Below are 22337 nucleotides of genomic sequence, written 5' to 3' on the forward strand. Positions count from 1 at the left end.
GAAATCCGTAATAGATTTACTTTTTTACGAATAAAATGAACATAGCCTATATAAGGTTACCATGCTAGTTCTGATCCAATCAAAACATGACAAACATATGTAACATAGTTTGAAAAATGAATAAGATTATACAGAAACTATGTAATATTACTTATCACCAAAAAAAGAAATATTATAGAATTTTTATACCTACTGTGAAAATTTCAATATTTGTCATGTACATTAGATATAATGTTAAGTAATTAACAAGTGTAATTATAAATTTTGTTAATATTTATGAAACTGAGACTTTCAATCACGGAAACAAATGTAATATTGTTAGACTTTTAAATGTTATAATGACACTCGTGTTGCAATTTTTAAATGCAGTACTTACATTGGACATATTCTTAAATACATAGCATATGAGTTTATAATAATAATAATGTTATTGTTTCCTTTGGGAATAATTGAAATTTCAATCAAATAATCTACTACTTTGTGATAGGTGTACCTACAGCATCACATCCCGTTTTTATATCAAAATATACAACACCTAATATAACGAGGTGAATAAGTTATTGCTGGTGTTTTATTTAACTAACCTAATAAGACTGGAAGTCGGCACTATTTTACAAAATTTAAACGTAGCTAACCTAACTAATAATCCATGTGATTTTAAAGTATTTCAGAACCACAACACATGGAACTTATGGGAATTTTCGGTGTGTAGAAATTTGATACTTATTTGCTGTGTTTTGTGATAAGTAGATACTATTACAGAATTTCCGTATAACGTAATTCGTTTTTCACGTAAATATTGCACAAATGTCTCATCTTTTGATTGGATCAGAAGAGTGGCAGGCTTATATAGGCTAAGTACATTTATTTGTAACAAAATTTATCTATTACAGGATTGAAATGTGCTCAAAGTGAGTCCATGTATATATGAATTTCGCTCAATTAAAATTGATTGTGAAAATAAAGGTTATCCTTTTTACCCCTTTCTAGCTTGCAAACCTAGCCAAAATTCCTACCAGGCATAAAATTTAGTTGAAAACAAACACATCAATAAAACCCTATAAAAAAGTATTACTAAATAAATAGTGACAGAAAAGAAAGTTGTTGAAAGATTTTTTGATATATACATAGATTTTTTTCCAGTAAGCCGCTACTCCAAACAATTAAAAAATTTGTCCCCGAAATAATAACCAAGAAATTATCCATAATAATTTTGTAATGACTTGCAGTGTTTATAAAAAAAATCTATGTACACATTCATAGATGATTTGCTGAACTAAGAAACAATGCATTAAATTTATTTTCACCTCAAAGTACTATTCACAAAAATTTGATGTGTGTTGTAGCCAATTTAGCAGAAACTATAAACTAAAAAAAGGTGTCCTGTAAGTGATAAGAATTTTATTAAATTCTAAAAGAAAAAAATATATATAAATCTGTTAGAATTTTCATAAATATTTGTGTTTTTGTAGTACTTTTTCCAACTAGAAATAGTTTACAGTTGAGTTATATTACAAATTTTTGTTTCCTGCCTAAAATATTTTTTTTTTTCATATAAGTCATAGAATTTTCAGTTTCGCTGGCATAATTTTACACTCATTTTTAATTACTACTTATTTATTGTTACAACCTTTATAAGGAGAACTGGGCGGGTGTCGATGCTTAAGTACCTGGGGTGCCCTTCTCGAACCGACGAGAGCGGCTGTGTTGAGTGGCATCATCCTAGGCCAGAAACATCCTAAAGACAGTGTTTATTCGTGCCACTCTGTATGGCGGCCCGCAGAATTCCAAAGCAGCTCAGTGATAAATAACAATGCCGAGGAAGGATGATACGCGATGCAGTGGGGGGAGGGTGGTAGCGACAACCCTTGTAATCCGGCCAGGCGTGCAAGGCATGCCTTACGTCAGTGGGCGGCACGTGACACGGCGTGTGATGCCAGTGCCTGCCAGCCAGCTCTGAATCTGACATCGGGATCTGGTCTCAGGCGTTTTCGTCGTAACAGTATTTACACATAACTTCCTTGTCCATCAACTAAAGAAAAAAGATGAACATAATGAAAACAATTAATACACTTTCATTAGAAATGGTCCTTCCCTGATTGTCATTGGACGTTAACTTAAAAAACAACATTGCCATACTTATAGAGACTTTTCGTCAACCTGACAATGCTGATTCCGATAGCTTTCATAGCCGTTTCAAGAATAGACATTTAGCTGTCTTATCATAATGAAACTAACGGAGCAACTTGATTCTGATAGATATTTGCTAAAATCTATTATTTAACACTTGCTAGCTGAATTAAATATTAGAATGATGTTAAAAATTGTCTGAATTATTCTGCTATCTCCCTTGCTGGCGGAATCACAATTCTGTTAGAGATTTGAGAGTTTGTTGTTTTTTGGAACTTTGATTTTTAAAAATGGAGGCTCTGGTATCGTTCTGAAATACTTTAAAATCATATGGATGGTTGGGTAAGTTAGGTTAGCTACATTTAAAACCAGCAATAACTTATTTACCTTGTTATATTATGTGATGCAGTGATGCATTATCCACAGCTACCACTGTAATGTTTCCACTTAAGAAACCGCTTGAGTAGTCTGCTGTTGAGGTTGTTTCTGTAATATACTAGAATGCATCTTTCATACTAAAACATTGCTGAAGACAACCCAAGATCATTGTAAACTCCATACTTCACTCATACTGATGAATACAACCCTGTTACAATACGATTCATTGCACCATCTACTGAAAGGCATGCCCTACAGCCTACTATTCAAGGTAAAAACCTAATTCTGTTTCCTTTTTAATTCTATACCTCCCATGTCAATCACAATGAGGTTTGCGATCTACCACCCACAGATATCTCTGGTAAGCCATGAGTTAGGTTGGAGCCCTCTGGACTCTACAATTCATCACGTTCACAACCAGTCTCACCGTGGGTTTTGAACCATGAACCCTGGTTAGTGTCATCAGAAACTAGCTAATGGTAGTGTTTCAACACGGAATTGAGGTTTTGTCATTAAGACTAAAATTTTCTCTCACATTGTAAATAAAACAAGATGTAGGCCTAGTTATTTGTTTGGTCTAGTGTACTGATGATTTAGAACAGTAACCTATCTGCCAGATAAGAAAATATTAAAGGTTAAAAACTACTTAAAGTTTCATAATGCATGTATAAGCAATGAAGACATTAATAGCTTGAGATATTTTTTATTTATTTTTTTATTTTTTAGAAAGAAAAGCAACCAAACCTCCGTCAACAACATATAGTTTATACAATTAATGTGATCAGCCTATGTTAAGACTTAGTTCTCTCCAGTTCTACCGAGAAACTGATGATTACTGCTGATTACATAATTTATGACGTTAGGGTATGCCAATCAACTTTACCAATAATTTTTTATTGGAAATTATTTTGAAAGCCTAAAATGCCAACTCGTGTTGATTGAGAAGAGTTTGTTGGAGTTTGGGGCAGGGGAAGAGAAAGAAATACATGCATACAAGAAAGTTGCATTTTTCCCCCCCTAAGGAAATCAGGCTAAAATTATGTTAAATTTTTTCATACAGTGGGTGCTAATCGGAACACTTCCCTGATCTGTTTTAATGATGCTACTATTCTAAAAAAGAGGGGAATCATGTTAAAATTTGTGATTGAATAGGATGTTAGTCTTTTTATGTGTAAGAATTCAAAAATATATACTATACATTTCCATTGGTTGTTTTGTTCAATTTGTACTTGAACACATTTTTTTGATCAAAAAGCCTCAAGTATATTTGTTATGATGTAAATATTGTCGTACGCTACCACTATTTGACTTGCTAAGAATATTGTTGGATATGTTGTAATACATTTATGGAATTAAGTACCTTGTTGATTTTTTTCATTAATGACAAACAACTCATGTATAAGCTGAGTTTATATTTATAGCAGTTAGATAAAAAATACTCTGAATGATAACCTACATGATATTAAGTGGGACTTAGAAATGGTTGTAGTAGTATTTGTCATTTTTAATAACTTTGACAAAGTTCTTATGTAGCAATATGATAAAAATATATCTTGAAGATTTGATATAAGCCATTGATAAGCCAGTTTTCATACTTAAGAGTGAAGATGCTGGTTATTGTAATAAAAAAAAGGTTCACCGACTTTTGACACTTGTTTGGCTTGAGATTTTAGCCATATAAATTTTAGTTCATTTCTAAGTAAATCTAAACAAATTATACTCGGAGGACCATAAAACTCATTGACTTGTTATGTGATAGTAGCTAGGTTTTTTCTTTTAAACAACATTATATTTAGGCTCAGCACCAGTAATAGTCATGTCTTTTCCGGGAACTTTAATAATGCAGAGCTAGCAAAAAATTTTGCAAGCTACAAATTCTTGCCAGCACTTCTGCCTGTTACATGCTCAAAATAAAAATTAAAAAAATTGATATTTTTTCATCAATATTTAATTTAGGAAATTAAAAGACATCTTTTTACTGTCAACATTTTTATTTTACAAAAACCACATACAATATTTATTTAAAAAAAAAAATTTTGTTTCAAATTATATTTCATTGATACATATTTGTCACCAAGCTCTGTCTATAAAGTATGTGTAAGAAACTAAACGAACAAAAAATAAAATAAAATAAAATTTGTGTGTTTAACGAGAAAGAATCACGTTCTTAGCAGGGAGACCTTTTACTCCGAGTCCAGTGACACGGAAAGTATATCCTGCATCTGGGTACTTTTTTGTTAGTTCTGTATCGTTTAATATATTTGCAGAGGTGACGTACAGTTCGTCCAGGTTTTTGCCTCCAAATGCAACAGATGTCACTTCAGGCGAAGGCACAGTCACAGTGGATATCACTTTACCAGTTGCAGGATCAATTCTTAACACCTGAGGAAAATAAATGTTCACAGGAATTAACTAACAATCACCAACAAATACTTGGCTAACAATTTTAATGGGCTCAGTGGTGGTGCCTGAATCCGTAGACTCGTACCCAAGCACTCAACAAATTTTCACATAGGTTATCTTTATTTCTATATCTGAAGTTACCTAGTATTTTCGAAGACATTTTATTAAACAAGTAAGCTGTTTTCATACAAAAATGTTTCATTTGAAACTTTTGATACTGTGGTAATTTCCGACACTTGCAAGCATTACCTTGCTGTTGTGTTGACTGGTAGCACGCCCCAGTGCTCTGCTGGGGATGTGGACAGCCTTCACCTGCTACCTTATCATAGAGGAACCCTTTTAATAGCATCCCAGTATGCAATTGTCTCTCCTCCCCTTTTGGTTGCACATGTCACAATAAATAATTTTGTTAGTAGCCTGCGTGCATGTGCATGTTTGTGTAAGTGTGCTCATGCATGTGTGTGTGCACATGTGCATGTATGTGTGTGTGTATATATTCCACATTATCATCAGTGGCATGTGATTCATTATAGACTTGTAACTCAGCAAAACAGTGCTCGGCTAATGACAACGATCTGCTACCGTTACCTTCATAAAACACTTGAAATATTTTCTTGGTGCCAAAATACTGTTCAGTTCCATTAAAAGTTACTCTTTATGATTCTTGAATTAAATACCCTCTCCAACAAATTTACTAGTTTTAACTACTTTTATTCTTCCTTACCAAAAATTCACAGAGCACAGTGGCAGTCATTCTATCACCAACCATGTAGTGCTGTAAAGCATAATGTGAAAAATAAAGATGTGTTCTCGAAAATACTTGTTATTGCTTGACCAGGTACACGCAGTGAGGTGAGTGGCACCCCTTCAGAGCCCATGTGTATTTAAATTCTTAAGTATGTCCGATGCTGAGAGCAGGCCAGATCTTTGTGAAAAGGTGAGACAGGAGAATTCAGTCAAGTACCCCACATGGACGTCGTCATGCTCTGAGCGAGAGCCTTCAGAGCCGTGTACTCTATCACAAGGTGGCGTGCATGCTAACGTACATACAACACAGTCTGTCACAAGACCCTCGACCACAAGTTACTTTTTTTCTTACATTTATAACCTAATCATGCTAATTTTAACATTAATTTACATACCTTACTAGATCCAAAGGTGGCAAGCCATAATTTGTCTTCACTGTCGATTGTCATTCCATCAGGGCCAACTGTCTTTCCATCGGGACCCTCAGTTAGGAAGTCCTTGTACATGTCAAATACCACTCGACGATTTGCTGTTTGAAAAATCAAAGCGAGTACATGTTACTATTGAATAGCCTACATGTTTAATTAAGTTTAATTTTATCAGCTGTTAATACAGAAGGTTTTTCACTATAACTACACTAGATAGATGACTGAAAATATTACAAGTAACAGTTAAGATAGGGCTCAGTTGTTTAAAGTATACTATTATTTTTTTTAATGCTCTAAATTTTTTTAAGAGGTAGTGGTTTTATAATTTAATTTATAGTATTTTTTATTTATTTATTCAAAATAGTTATATTTTTCACTTTACAATATAGTTTTTGGTGCCAATGCAAACAGTATTGGTGCTGTGTAGGCTAAATCACTCAATTTATATTACATTTTTACACAGTTAGCTTATTTATTTTTTTGATATGTTTTATTCTAACTGTTGGTTTCAAACCATAGTGAGCCTTCTCATCATATTGTTGAGTGATCACTGATTGTAATTCAGCAGAGCCTCCAGCTGAAAAGTTCAAATTGGTGTTCATATTTGAGAAACGTGACAAATGGTGCAGTTAACAACTGAATGTTTTCATGGTACTTCACCCATTTCATTCACAACTGCATTCCATTGCTCCTTCATCCTAGAGTCTTATATGGTGTCACAGTCAGAGGTTACCAGCATCTACAGATGTTACCTTTTCCAACAGTCAATCCGGTAGCTGTTTTACTAGCTCACTGACTTGCTTGGAACACGTAGGTGCGAACACCGAGAAACCCGAAAATTGAAAAAGAATCCCAAACAAAATAGATAATTAGTCTAATTATAACTGTACAAAATGTCTTGGCAGGTGAAAATTCAAAGTGTAGGTCATGTTTCACTGCATGAAATTTTCGGTGATCTTAAATCAATATTTTACAAAGAAAATTTTTTTGAGTGTACTGACATAAAAATACAGATTGTCTACCTTTATTGGGTTCAAACAATAATGTCTATTGATTATCAAGCTGTAAGTGAAATTATGTAGAACCTGAAATGGGTGTGGTCAGAACAGGCCGGATTGACTATATGTAATGTTATGTACCATACTGGACATACCAATTCTCAAAAGTAGGCTATTAATTAATTAGTCCATCTCCATTACGTCTCCATCAATGACAATTCCAAGAATTTTCGTACATCATCAGCACAGTATTACACTGGAGCATACAGCATATACTTACTGATATTTCCAGTAGGAGCGTCATAATCGAAGGCGAATATTTTGAAAGTTGGAGTGTCTGTATAGTACATTGTCTTCTTATCGCTGGACCATGCCATCCCATTGGAAAGAGTAATGCCGGAAACTTTTAGGGTCGGGGTACCATCTTTGGAGAAATTGTACAAAGCACATTGTTCAGGAATAGTTTTGTGGGAGTAGCCTCCTTTCTCCAGCGTGCCTGTGGGGGGAAAAAAAAGTAAGTGAATACACACTTTATCATTTTAATTTAACATGCTATGGTTGTGTACTTTAAATATTTTCACTTCTGCATTCTTGGTGTTGATAAAGTTAAAAAATCATGCAGCAATAATTCCCCACCTATGAAACAACTATAAAGTTATGCAAATAAATAATACTTCATTATAAAAGAATATACTAAGAATTTTTCTATATTTATTTTTATACTTTTTAATTTTTATAAAATTTCAGCTCTATAAGGTTTGTTTTTGCATGAAACATATAAGATATAAGATGATATAAAACTTTAAAATAATTCACAAATAAATATTTCTGAAAAATATTTTGGAAAAAATATCCAATGACAATTAAAACAATACTATGCAGCAATATTTAAACAATACTATGCAGCAATATTTAACTGAATTGTTATTTTTTCGTAAGTATAAATATTGTACTGTGTTATTACAGTTACTGATTAAAGGTAAACTATTGTCAATTAAAAGCATACAAGTTTATAATTTAACTTTTAACTAACAAATAATATTCTTACTACTATATGAATGCTATCCATTGCCTTACATGAGTAAAAAAAAAAAGAGCGAAAAAACACAAGACAAAAAAAAACAACTGAATAAATAAAAAATCATACAAAAAGTTATATAGACCCTAGCAGTCAAAAAGCCATTGATAAAATGGCAGAGACAAACTCAAAACTGAAAAAGCTAACTATATTAAAAAAAAATCATAGATTAGGAAAACAAATCCTCAAAGAAACAGTAATGAAATATGACACACAGTGAGAGTGATTAAAAATGCTCTCACCAATTGACCTCTATAAGGAGCTGCGGTTATCCTGTCAGCCTGATGTCAGCTGACAGACCCCCTCCTACCCATCCTAGAGTGTGTGAACCATGTGTGCCGGGCAAAAGAACGGTCATGGCCAACCAGTGTGCTGAGACCATCCAGCCACCAATGCACTGTACCCCTTCAAGACATAAATAAAAAAATTGAATTTTTTCCTTCCAGAATAATGAAAAATCTTTTGGCAAAATCTTTAGTAAGAAAGTGGGTCTTCTATGTGTTAATTGGTAATTATGGCACCAATGAACCAAATTTGTAAAATTTGTAAAATATACAATTTCTATTTAATTTGCACTTTTTTAATTATTTTTATAGTTAATTTAAACTTAACTTAGCTAAACTGTGTACAGGGTGTGATCATGCTGACTTTGTGCCTTCCAGCAATGCCATCTGCCCAATCTTCCACAAACAATAATACAAGCAGGAAGCCTTCAGCCCTGGGTACACAAGCTTTGAATAATATCCATTGACTATGTTCTCTATTTTAATATTCATAAAACCTTTACTTAATTGCGGGGGCTTACCTCTAAAAGGTAGACTGTTAACCTTAATTATTTTTTATCCACTTGCTGGAGTTTTTAAGTCACCAAATACAAACCGGCTTGTGGGCCGTTGAGAACTTCACTTCTTTATAAGTGATAGTTTGAACTGTAACCAGACATGCCGTAGCCAGTGAAATAAATTTTGTGAATCATTATGGATGTATTCGTAACCGACCCGGAGTGTGTCTGGATCGAAGCATTTGGGACATCAAATAACCCACAATAATTGCATATCGTAGCATGCCAGATGCTGAGAGCAGGCCACGTCTATGTGAGTGGCACAGGGGGGAGGGGAAATGAGTCCAGCACCCACACAGGTGAGTAATACAATACACCTATCCCTCACTTAGCACGTCTTCCGATTGCACGAATTAATTTAGCGCGATGTTAATTTTACTGCTCCAGTCTTGAATAGTACGTCTGTAAATTTCAGTTAATGCAAAATCTCTGCAGGCAAAAAAAAAAAAGTCGTGCATGATGCCACGAAGTGGGTTTCAACTTCTGTAAACAACAGAAGTTCCGTGGCGGAAGAGATGCACGCGCAGGTCTAACTACGCTATCAATTGTTGTACAAACATCAGCAATAGCAAGTTAGGTTGTGGCTATGGAGTGTAAAGGACCAAATGTTTTTACATCCGTGCGTATGACGCCATGCCATACCGTTGTCGCCTGGCCACAGACCAGATCATGAACTCAGTCTAGCCAGTGGCAGGGAATTCACACAAACAAAAGCAACATCTGCCCATTCATCTGCCGGGTACGTGCGTAACCACCTGCAGTTGGAATCATAGTGGAATCAGGCTTCCAAGTGAGAGCACAATGCATAGTGTTAAAGTATTTGAGACAAAACTAGAAGTATTACGGCATGCAGATTATCATGAAGGCCACACTTATGTTGGTCGCACTTTAGTTTCAAGCAAGTCAACTGTGCGCACAATCGTACAAAATAAGGACTCTATCAAAAGTTTATATGTCTGATGCTGTTGGTTGTAATAGCGGGAATATATTTGTCATTAGATACCGGAACTGAAATGAACAGATGATTCACATGGAAAAGGTTGTTAAATGAATGTTGCAATGAAAAAAATAATCATTGGCCTGACAGGATTGGTGTGAATCAGGTGGTGATATGCGAATAAGCACTTTAATTTCTGAAAAATTGAAATGTAACTATCCGGACAGTAATATCGGTTTCACTGTCACATTAAAGGATGGTTTGGAAAGGTACGCGACGTGAGTTGAAGGTCATGCCCAGGCGGGCAAGTCAGCCAGCCGACTGACGATAAAGTACATAACCACGTATCTCCCGTTAGGCAATGTCGAATTTGTCATACAAAGTGCGATGGGAGGTATATAAAGATTAATGGTGTGACATATTTATTGTAAGTGTTATTCTACGCATTTATATTACATAAAGTATATTTTCCTACGCAATTTTGGAGCACATTAAATAAATTAGCATAGCTATTTATGGAAATTAATGCTCCAGAATACACAATTTCGAATAACACGAGCATTTTTAGGAACACATTAGTCGTGCAAAGTGAGGGATAGGTGTAGGTACATATGCTCCCTCACATGGTGGTGCCCACTTAAAATTGTATCAATGATGCTCTCTCTCGCTAGATCTCGGATGATCAAAAACAATAAAACAAAGAAAAAAACACAATAGAAGGTAGACACAGTGATAATAAACTACAAAATATACAACAGAAAAGACAACACAAGACTTCACAACATTTCAGGGCTTTGAAACTGCCGTCTTCTTCAGACGAGAGACTGGGTGCAAGAAACACTCATAGAAGACTAAAAGTGAGACAGACAGGAAGTCCTTACGATGTACTGAACTTAAAAAGTGCAGACGTACAAACTACTCTGCAAGCTCAGAAGCAGCTACGAAGATTAGCTGAATGTTGGCTTGGCTCACCTGCCCACAATCTGCCCACCGGATCTGCCTTCCCGTCGTTGAAGTTCGTTGTCGGGCACTTCGTCTCCAGCTTTTCCACAGAGCTGATGATTTCCAGTTTCTCAGGTTTGGGGCTATTGCCATCCCAAGTCAACACAGCAATGTTTCTTTCCAGCGTTATGACAAACTGATTTTTCTTCCCTTCAACAGGAATTACTATTGACAAATTACCACCACCTGAAAAAAATAATTTAGAAAATCATAAGTAAATTTACTATCAGTACCTATAGTGTAAGATAACAATAACATAGACAACATATAACTGTAATTCTAGAGTTATTAGGTATAGTAGCATATCTGTACATAGGGCAGACAATTTTTTTTTAAAACAAAATATATTTCACGAAACAAATTACATGAATATTAATTATGAAAACTTAGAAAATTACAAACAAAACTCATGTTAACTAAATAGTATGTTAGACGTTAAACATATAGTTATATTAAGATATACACGATGAGTCTGAATTGGACCAACAAAATTCAGCTGTAGGTTCATCACGTAAACATAAGTTGAAAACATATTTACAACATGTAATCCAAAGTGCTTTCTCAGAATGGTATATGCCTTTGAAGTTGCAGCTGGACAGATCGTTTTTCGAAAATAAATAAACTATTTATGATGAAACTTTAGCATCTGGGTAATTTCTAATTGAACCAAGTTCTACAAAACCTGCAAATCTTACAGCTGAAGTAAAACTATTTAACTGCAATAAGTTTTGAAGCTGAACTTGTATCATCTTTGTTTCAGCGCGGGTACAAATTAAGCCGTCATAAATTCACTAACGAAGAAACACAGTGAAAGGGAATGAGAAAGAAAAACAAAGTAAGACAGAATGGAAGTAAATAGGATGGTAATTCCCCTTAAAGTTTGGTACTTTACTTTAAGTATCGGATACTAATAAAAAATTTAAATCAATGTTCACACCCTTATTTCTGATAAATTTTTGTGAGGAAGAAGTATAATATGGTTTAAAGACTAAATGTCAAAAATAATGAAAAAGGTTGTCTTGTTGTACTCCCCTTTACTCATGGGTTATTGTCTAGTAGTTTATAATTTAAGAATAACCTATATATTTCTGGTATCACCTTGCTGCTTTAATCCACTAAATCCATTTTTTCATCTGGTACCCAGTAACATTGTACAAATATTTTAACGAGTACTCTAAAAACAATAAAGATAATGTGATCTTTGTGCAATTGTTATACCTGTACAATATATGTCAGTATGCATGTGCAGTATTAACATGGTTTATGTTTAAAATGTATGGTACAGTCAAACTTCTCTGAAACGACCCCTCACGGTTCCCAGGAATAGGGTCGTAATAGAGGGGGGGTCGTAATAGATGTTTTCCGAAATTTTCAGTTCATTTCAAACCACCACCCCCCCCCCCCCCCCCCCCCCCCTCACTAAACTGCTACTCGCTAAGAAACCAGCCGTACAATGGCAGGATGCTGTCACTCACAATGCTAGACGGCTTCGCTTTAAACCCACTTCAACCTTCATGACAAGTCGTTGCCCTACAGGCCACCTCTAAAGAAAAGATGTCAAAAGTCAGTTTATTTTTACTGGTTAGTTTACATGTACATTTTCTGCTTGCCGTAGTTAAATACACTAGAACCCCGATGTCACGAACCCCGATGTCACGAACCCCGGATTTAACGAAGCAGTGATTTTACGAATACATTCTCGGGAACCGTCAAAAAATTGGACATTTTGGCCAAAATGTGAAAATCAGAAGAAAAAAAAAAAATAAAAAAAAAAAAATGAAATGAAAGATCATTAAAATCTGTTAATTTTAACACACAGCGTATTTTTGTGTCGGCTTTAATACTTCCAATAATGTTCAAGTAAGAATAACAAAAAAATAATGGGACATTTCCTTTAAAAATATGGCAGCTGTAGGTTCTGCAACGCGAGTGGGCGCACACGAAGCTCGCCTGGCTGGCTGGCTGGCGGCAGCGGCTTCATGACGCATAAGCTCACCCCTCCCTCCTCTCGGTAACATTCCTCAAGGCTAGCTCATTCCTCCCAGACACACAAACCATCTAAGGCCCGAATTCAGAGTTGACCTTCGAAAGCGCATCCAACTCTCATTCATCTGGCAGACTCTCCACCTCTCATACTTCAAAAACGCCTTTCGAATGACTGCCAGCTGAAAGCTTGTTCCCATCCACTTTCAGTGAAGATCTGGCAACATGGCACAAAAATTTTCTTAGATCAAGCACTTGGAGTGTGTGTGGAAAGCACCCTATTTAATTTCGATTGTCTTTTGTTTGCTCTCCCGCTGAAAATAATATTTTGTTTGGATTGGACACGAGGTTAGGGTTACCAGACACTGATAATAAAAAAGGACGACATTCATCTCGCAAAAGGAAGACATTTCACTAAAAAGGAGGACAATATATATATATATATATATATTTTAAAAAAGCCATGAATTAATTACAATGGAGTACAATATTTTACAATGTTTTTGCATTTAATACAGTTTCAGTATAAAGAATCAAACAAACTACGCATATACCGCATATTAAAAACACGTGCTTCTGCATGTGCTGCTACCTGTCAAGCTGTCATAGAACTACTTACTAGTGGGATGACTGCAACAGCGCGCGCTTTGCCCAGAGTGTAACTGCAGGAATTATCTCACTTTATAAAAAAAGCCGGACATTTTGGAGCATTAAGGAAAATCCGGCCGGACGCAAAAAAATACATAAAAAGGAGGACATGTCCTCCTTTTGCCGGACGTCTGGTAACCCTACACGAGGTTGAGAAATGTTCTTAAGATGGATACGTTGCCTAAAATTATAGTGTTTTCTCCAGATGAAAAAGCGATTATTTTTGATCTCGTGAGAAAGCACAAAACCGTAATCGTAAACAAAACAAAAAAAAAACAGATGCAGTTTCTTACAGAGAAAAAAAATTGTGTTTCGAACTCTTGATCCCGACAAAAATAAAACGGGCCTGCTAAATTTATTATTTACCTTCGCGGAACTGGATTTTCATTTTTAAGATCATCAAAAAATTCAAAAACCTCGTCAATGTGATTTGGAAATTCATCCAAATCTTCTGCCATCGCTACAAAACACGTGTCTGATGCACACTTTGCGGGCGAAACGATTTCTTTAAAAACGCATATTTAATTCCAAACCATATTTTACATATCTGCCATATGACAAAAATGTTTTAAACAATTACAAACATACATGAACACGTTTTTATGTGGGAATTATATATTAAAACCATCAACTGCTCTGCCGATTTTCAACTGAACAGGCATTCGAATGAGCTTCAGACCACATTCACTTTCAAGTGGTTGGCTCTCCTTAACCAACAGTCAACCAACCACTGAAAAACGTCTCTGCCGAGCAGCTTCAATGGAAAAGCCTTTCGGTGTGTGGATAACCGTCGAAAGAGCTCTCTGAATTCGGCCCCTAGTGTCCTCCTTTATAACACCCCAACTTCGCTCCCCTTTGAAAAACCTTCAGTGAGAAAATGCTCTTTTCACCCTCCCTTCTCCTGTAAAATTGGGCTATTATGAGAGAGGGGTAAGACCGTTGTAAATATTTTCGGACCCCTCCCTCCCCACTAAAACACGCCCAAAAAAAAAGTATGTCAAAATATGTCACTTTTCACACCAAGTTCGAGTTTAGTCATCTCTGGCAAGGAATTTACAAGCTTTCAAACTTAAAATAAATGTATTTTAATAGCAAGGGTCCTATGAAAAGGAATGTAGAATCCCGCTGATGCGACCCCTCACGGTTTCCGGAAAAACGGACTTATAAACGGAATGGTCGCAATAGAGAATTCGGGCCAATCCCCCCCCCCCCCCCCCCCCCCTAAATATATCCAAATACATAAAATACTCGCGCTAAAGGAATTCGACACGCGAGTTCGGCTATGCTAGCCGGCTGGTGGTTATTTTCGTTTAAAACGTGGTGAAGGAACTTGTGTGGATCAGGTAGAAAACAATTCGGCTATAAACGAACGATATAAGAACATAGCTATCCTGAAATGCTGTGACATGTTTTTGGAGTAGATAATCACAGCGACAGACCGACAGGATGCGCTCCTGCCCTTGCCGTCAGCGATGTTTATTTTGACAGCTCAAGCAATTATCTTTCCCACGTCCCTTCACAGCGTAAAAAAAAGAAGAAAAAAACACGTTGGAATGCAGATGGAAAAGTAACTATGCAGTAAAATAAATATATTTACAGCCCTGCTAAATTTTTCTATTCAATAAAAGAAACTGCTGTGTGAATAATAAACAAATTGTATCATAATAACTTAAACTTATAAAGTATTTATTAACGGCGAAGGACAGTCGTATAAGCCCATAAAAATATTTATTTTACCGAGAATGGACTATACAACCTGTCTTTTGTCACACGCGGTGTGGGAGGAGAGGAGGATGCTGGCCGGACGAGTTTCTTACGCTCTCGCAGAAGCTACCACAGCGGCTTTTCGTGCTGGCGGGAAAGATAACATGACAGCTGAGACTGCTTTTCGTGCGATAGTGGACGCGCCGAGCTTGGCTAGACACTGCCGTGTTGACAGTCCAGCTCTCGCCAAGATAAACGTGAACACATAGCGCCCAACAAAGTGTAACAGACTTGTTTTTCAGCCGATTTTACTCAAATTTTCGACTTTCTCTGCTCAAATTTTTCACAGTATCTCAAAAAACGGTCGTATAAACGGAATGGATGCATCAGAGGGGGGTCGCATCGGCGGGATTCTACTGCCGAATAAAATCAAGCTGCTGTCACCAAACAAAGCATAAAACGGCCCAATGCGTGGTCGCAGCGTTATTGCTCGTGCGAGAGGCGAGACGTGGAATGTTAGAAGAAAGATAAATGCGGGGGAGACAGACGGCAGCCTGTGTGTTTCCTGCGTGGGGAATAAGTGGCTGGGAGAAGCGACCTTTTTCTATCAACCCACGGGAAAAGATAATTGCTTGAGCTGTCAAAATAAACATCGCTGCGGCAGTTAAAACAAGTCGGCACTCGGCAAGAGAAACGCAGTAACACGCTACTCACCACAAGAAACTTATTTTCTGTCCGATTTTCTTCGGATTTTCGGCAATTTTTTCACGGTTACTCAAAATCGGGTTGTAATAGAGAGGTGGTCGCAATAAAAAGGTTTTACTGTACCAAATTTATACAAGAATTTATTTTTATTGTATACTAGCATGAACTGTGTGTTTTGTCTATGGAAAGGAATGAAGAAAAGTTTATTTAATTCTAAAAAATTGGAAGTTGAAGAATAATTTTTTACCCAAATCAAAAACAAAATTTTGGTGACAAGGATGGGATTTTAAATGGTGCACAAATTGGACAGCAAGAAGTTTGCATGAGTGAAGAGTTTACGATGTTCTATTCAAGATTATAGCAACACTACACATTGAAAAAATTCAGAATTGAACATTACTGAGCCAGAGGCGTGGCCGCGTTTGTGGAGGCAAATAAGACTTTAGATGATCAATGATTGCGAGCAATGTTTATAGCAGGTGAGCTGACTTTGGCTTTGTTGACATCTTTGGTCACTCCTATTGATTTGCATAAATTTTATCTATAACTAAACACAGCATTGGATACAACAGTTTTATTATATCAAACAATTTATCATTATACAAATTCATTGTAAAAATAAACCTCCAATGCTTGAAATATCCTAATAGAATTGCAAACTGTTTGTTGCTAGATAATAACACACACTATTTAACTATTGGGGCATTCCATATCAAACCAACCAATAAAATAATAATTTTAACCTTGAGGTGATTGTGTTCTACTCATCAGTATGACCAAAAATACAAAGTTTAAATTTTTTTTTACCTTTCATTTTTGAAATAATTAAAATCATGTAACTCTAAAACCATTTGTCCTAGAAAGCTCAAATTGTACAATTCTCTTTAGAATGACTAGGGCTTTAATTTGACATATAAATTGAGTTTATCACATCACTTTATATTTTCTTCAAAAAAACTCGAGTTTTTTTTATAAAAAACAAAAATCGGAATGACCATTGAAGAAACCATTACATTGATGAAATAAGCTTATCTAAAAAAAAAAAAAAAAAAAAAATTCCCTGACTTTTCTCGGTTATCCTAGTCTGTGGCCACCATGTTATAAAAAAATTATAGAAGTGTCACTCCCATCCACCAGATAATATTTTGCACGTTTTTCTGTATTGCCAGCATAGAGCAGGGTATTTGATTATAATTCTCTATTTAAAGACTGTAGTTGTCACTGAGTTTCTCAACATGTGTAGAATTACTTCAAACCTGCTACCTACTTTTACATGGTTGTAAATTATTTCTGTTAAATAGCCTTCAGACACAGTGTATAATGTTTCTCTGATGTGATATAAGTTTTATTTCGTTAAGTCCTAATACTTGAATTGTAAAAAGATTTTGTCCTATAGACTTGAGACAGTAAAAATAACAATATGAACTTCAAACATTCTTGCGAATGGTTTTTGAATGTTCACTTACCAAGTTTAATTGAAGTTTCAGTGTTGGTCTTTGGGTCGTATCTGAAAATACTCGACTCGAGGATGTCAGTGTAATACAGCACTTGTTCCTCAGGACTCCATTGCGGTCCCTCCCCGAGGTGTGTGGGATGTCCAATGCGTTTTATGTTCACTGCCATATCTGCAAGGAAACACATTCAAGCCAGTTACTTAAGTTGTCATTCATTATACAGTGATGCAATATATTGTTAGAATCTCAGGAGAAGTTGAGGGATTTTTTGGTTTTTTATTGAAAGATTGTTAGAAGAATGAAAAACTTTGTAGCATTAAACATAATCCCCGGAATTGTAATTTAATTTAAAAAGTTTTCCCTATTTTGCACGAATACTAATTCGAAGACTGATTTTCAAGGGTGAATATCAATCAACCTTGGAACTGAATTATGCTGTTATTGGTTTATACATTTTCTACTCCAATTTCCACTAGGAATAGTTTCTAAAAATATTTTGGGTGTGTTTTCGCACTACCTGTATACTCACTGTAGTAACAAAATTAACCCATTCAGTACATTTAAATCCAGCATACTTTAAAAATGGTGGTGAATATGAGAGAACATTATTATTGGATAACAATATTATTATGATTTTTCTCACCACCTACACATAACATGGTTTTGAACTGGGATACTACCTACTACGGAGACATAAAAAAAAATTCTAGATTACCAAAACATTAATATTGCAGTATGGGTGCTGTATAGGGTTTTTATTTTGTAGTTTGACAGGAACCTGTATGTTTGTATCAGTAAAATAAATTAAAGACCATGTAATTCAAACGATTCTGATTCTAAAAGCTAACATCATGTTAATGAAATAATTAACATATTGCTGCAGTTTTGACCTTAGGGAGGTATTTAAATTATTTAATTTAGTATTAAATGAGCAAGTAAACAAGGGGATAAAACATCTTTCCCTTCAGTAAGCTTACAACATTACAAGCATTTTTATAGCAATGTTTCAGCCTAATTTTTATTAAATTATGTTTTCACCATAATATAAATAACACCACTTGCAATTTTTCTGTTTCTTTTATTTATTGTGCTAGTTATATTTTTAAATGAATAAAATAAGTTTATTTAGTAGTATCTTACGGAGTATGAAAATCTAAGAATCAAATCCCTTACATGAGAATCAAATGGAAATTGGAATCAACCCAAGATGTTAGGAATAATAAAATACAGCAACTAGTTAGAAATTGATAATCTAAAGCTGGCATGCCATCTTGTCATTAACAAGCCAATATAAGAAATTGGTGCCATAGGCATGTGTTAATTTAATTTACCTCAGTATTATAATAGAAGTTACAATTTCACTTCACAACAAACAACAAACCTTATCTCTGTTGTGGACCCTATTCTTGCCTTGCCTCGATCGTAGCTTGATGTGTCTCTTGTTCGATTAGTATATAAATATTTTTTCAGTGTTATCTTAAAATAATCTCACCGATTTCTTCATCTTAAGACACCATATCAATGTAATCTTTATTTACCTCTGGGTACTTATGGCACGCAAACATAACCTCTACCCTCATCTTTAATATAACACTGTTTTTTTTTTAAATCATAACACTATCACTAATATTTACGATGAATAAATACCTGCTGATTTTACATTTAGATGTGTTGAAGATCATAATGACTAATTTGAAAGCATAAAACTCCATTTAAAAAGAATCAAAACACTATCACTAATTTTGGTACGTATTTGTAAATACCTGCTGATCTTTTGTTAGATGTGTTGAAAATCATTATGACTTATTTGATAATCATAATTTTCATTTATTTTTCATTCATACATATTGTGAGGTTTTTTTGTAAGTTGTATTAACGAACTTTGTTTCTATAAAGACATTAACTACTTACTTGGTTTTGTTGACCAGGTTCCCATCTGCGGAAATGTATTTTTCTGTCTTTTATTTTTATTTGAATACTTCATTTTACTAATTTTTATGTTCATTTATAGGCTACCATAAAGTTTTTAGAACATTATCAATATTGAAGTTAAGTGAGAGGATGGAAGTAATGCGGCGAGTGGCATTTGCATTTTCTGTAATGTAGCAATAGCGTGGGAAACAAAGCTGGCATTTGCACGATAGCACAGTTATGTAATTTATACGGAGTAGAATTTTAGCTGAAAGTTATTGCTGCAGCCAATCAGTTGAAACTTAGTTTCGTTGAAGTTACCAGCTATGAACTTATAATTTATATATTATAAATTATGAGAAACTAGCTGTACCCTGCCACGCTTCGCTGTGGCACATTGTGATTGAATAGTTGAGAAATGAGAAACAAAACAAAGAAAAATTTCATATAAGTTTAATTTTGCAATATTTGTGGATATACAATATTTTTTTTGTTTTTCTACTGTATGCGTAGATATAAAGACTATCTGGTTTTCCGACTCGGGAACACGCAACATACAGTTGTCCATGTGAAAAGCAATCCACATCTAAATCTAAACCACACAATTCTAAAGATTGACTTTGAGCTTTATTGATTGCGATTGCAAATGCCAATCGAATTGGGAATTGGAATCTTTTAAATTGAAATGGTCTATCGGTCGGGATCATGGGTATTCGAGGAATGAGGACATCTTCACCTTTGAAAGGCCCCGTTAAAATCATTGCTTCCACTACGTTATTCATTAATTTCTTAACTGAAAGTCGCGTGGCATTGCAGTTTTGGCTGATTAATATTCCGCAAGAGCATAATTGGCACACCTATTTTCAATTTAAGTATGTGTGGTGGTATCCCTGGCAGATCAAGTGAGTTTAAAAATTCCGTTGGATAATTAACTACATCATCTGCTTCCACAATGGTGTCTATCGACTTATATGTAATTTCATCACTTTGAATACTGGATTGAATAACATTATTAAGTTGATAGACATATTTATTCTTTGCGGCAAGGATAGCTCTTTCACTGAGCCAATCGTGATTTCTATGATTTTTTTGAATGTCAGGAAATACTTTTCGATCAGTTCTTCTTTCGATGTTACTAAATTACAAAAATGATTGGGAAATGATATTCGTCTAGACGTCTCATCGACTGGCAGCTGCCCATTTCCAATTTCCAGTAACTGTCGTGAGAATACCTCAGCTGATGGATCATTCTGCAACTGGACACGCATACTCGTAGTCAACTGCAATGTACGTACGTGCCGCCATAGTGTTGAATATTTCAGGCAAGCATTTATTTCGTCTGCTGGTGTCGATTGAGAAATTACAGGCAATGTTTGCCTAAAGTCTCCTATGAGCAATATCAATGCATTCCCGAATGGTTGAACGTTTCCACGCAAATCTCATAACGATCGATCAAGAGTTTCAAGCGATTTTTTATGTGCCATCGTGCATTCATCCCAAACAATTAGTTTACATTTTTGTAATACTTTTCCCATACCGGATGCTTTGGAAATATTGCACGTAGGAGTCTCGATGATTTGCATGTTTATTGGCAACTTTAGAGCTGAATGCGCAGTTCTTCCACCTGGTAACAATGTCGCAGCTATTCCAGACGAAGCAAGAGCTAATGCTATGTCATTTTTTGATCGAACCGTTGCTAGAATCAATCTAATTAGGAATGTTTTCCCAGTTCCTCCTGGCGCATCCAAGAAGAAGATCCCCCCCAATTCCGTCATTTATCATTTGCATTATGCGATCATAAATGTCTTTCTGTTCACGCTTTAATTTGGGAATGTTCAATTGGACATATGTCTGAAGATCATCAATGTTATAACTCTGTTCACGGCGTAAATCTACATCAAATGCAGCAGTCGCAGTTCGGGTTGGTGCTGGCATTCTTAATTGACTAAGAACTTTATTTGCAATAGAACCATCTACATGCAATCCCACATCAAGTGGTGATAGACCCATACGAAACATAACCTCTACTTACGATTTGGATAACGGCGCAGCTCAATCGAGACACGATCACACTAAAGTACCTCATTCATATTGTATAATTAGTCCCATACCGGTATGCTTAGTCATTTTTTAATTATTGCACCTCACAATAAAAGCATTTTCATTGTATATAGCCATTTCCCGCTCGCTTCAATTGACGTAGTTTTTTCCATTGCTAAGAGAAATCCTTTGGCATGGAGAAACGTTTCCATAACAGAAAATGCGCGTTTTTTTGTTTTTATTGGTGAGAAAAAACATTAATAAAATGGCGCAGTTACTTTTCCGCGGTCGCGGGTATGTTGCTGACGTGAAAAGTAGATAAAAACAATCCTTGATGCGGGTTGTATATAATGGTAAAATTTCAGCTCGATCGGTGCAGAACTTTTTGAGTTTTTGAAGCGTACACAAACCAACATAACATTTTTATATATATAGATAATGTGATTAGTTAACTTGTTAAAGCTATGCTCCTATTTGTTGAAAGTCTGAGGTCACGTGGGGAGTTTCTTAGGGATCGTCCATTAATCACGTGAGGCTCGAAAGAGGGGGGGGGGGGGCGGGGGGGTTCGGAAAAATCACGAAATATCACAATGTGGGAGGAGGGGGGGTAGAGAGATATCACGTGTATTTATTTTTTCACGCGATTTCTACTAAACCGGAAAGTGACGCGTGACCTTGACTCGCCGTAGCCAGGCAACAAAATCCCCGCCCAGCTCGGCTTGCCAGTCGCCAGTAAGACTGTGATTTTGGCGCCGAATATACATGCTGTGTTTAATTTTCCAGAATTAAATTAGATTATACTCATATTTAAAGATAATATTCTGAAATTTTTAAAAATATTTTGTACCGAAAAAATACACGTGATTTGTTGGGGGGGGGGGGGGGGGGGGTAGTCTAAAACCTCACCACAAATCACTAGGGGGGAGGGGGGGTTAAAAATTTGCTAAAAA

General features: G+C 35.5%; 1 protein-coding gene and 1 long non-coding RNA gene across 4 annotated transcripts in view; one reads left to right on the forward strand and one right to left on the reverse strand.

Annotated features, from left to right (window-relative positions):
- LOC134542012 (uncharacterized) overlaps positions 1–22337 on the forward strand; it is a 34149-nt gene that overhangs the window by 8029 nt on the left and 3783 nt on the right. The window lies entirely within an intron of this gene.
- Positions 1389–22251, reverse strand: LOC134542005 (regucalcin-like). 2 transcript variants are annotated; one of them, XM_063385796.1, is made up of 6 exons: positions 18818–22251; positions 17449–17607; positions 10913–11128; positions 7365–7580; positions 6054–6187; positions 1390–4890 (listed from the first exon to the last, which is right to left on the reverse strand). In XM_063385796.1, the coding sequence occupies exons 2-6, from the start codon at positions 17603–17605 to the stop codon at positions 4654–4656; spliced, it is 960 nt and encodes a 319-aa protein (XP_063241866.1). In that variant the 5' UTR covers positions 17606–17607; positions 18818–22251; the 3' UTR covers positions 1390–4653. The 2 variants fall into 2 exon arrangements, with proteins under 2 accessions (XP_063241867.1, XP_063241866.1); XM_063385797.1 differs by having other exon boundaries at positions 1389–4890; positions 17449–22251.

This window comes from Bacillus rossius (assembly GCF_032445375.1).
Source record: "Bacillus rossius redtenbacheri isolate Brsri chromosome 4 unlocalized genomic scaffold, Brsri_v3 Brsri_v3_scf4_2, whole genome shotgun sequence".
In the NCBI taxonomy this organism is placed as follows: domain Eukaryota; kingdom Metazoa; phylum Arthropoda; class Insecta; order Phasmatodea; family Bacillidae; genus Bacillus; species Bacillus rossius.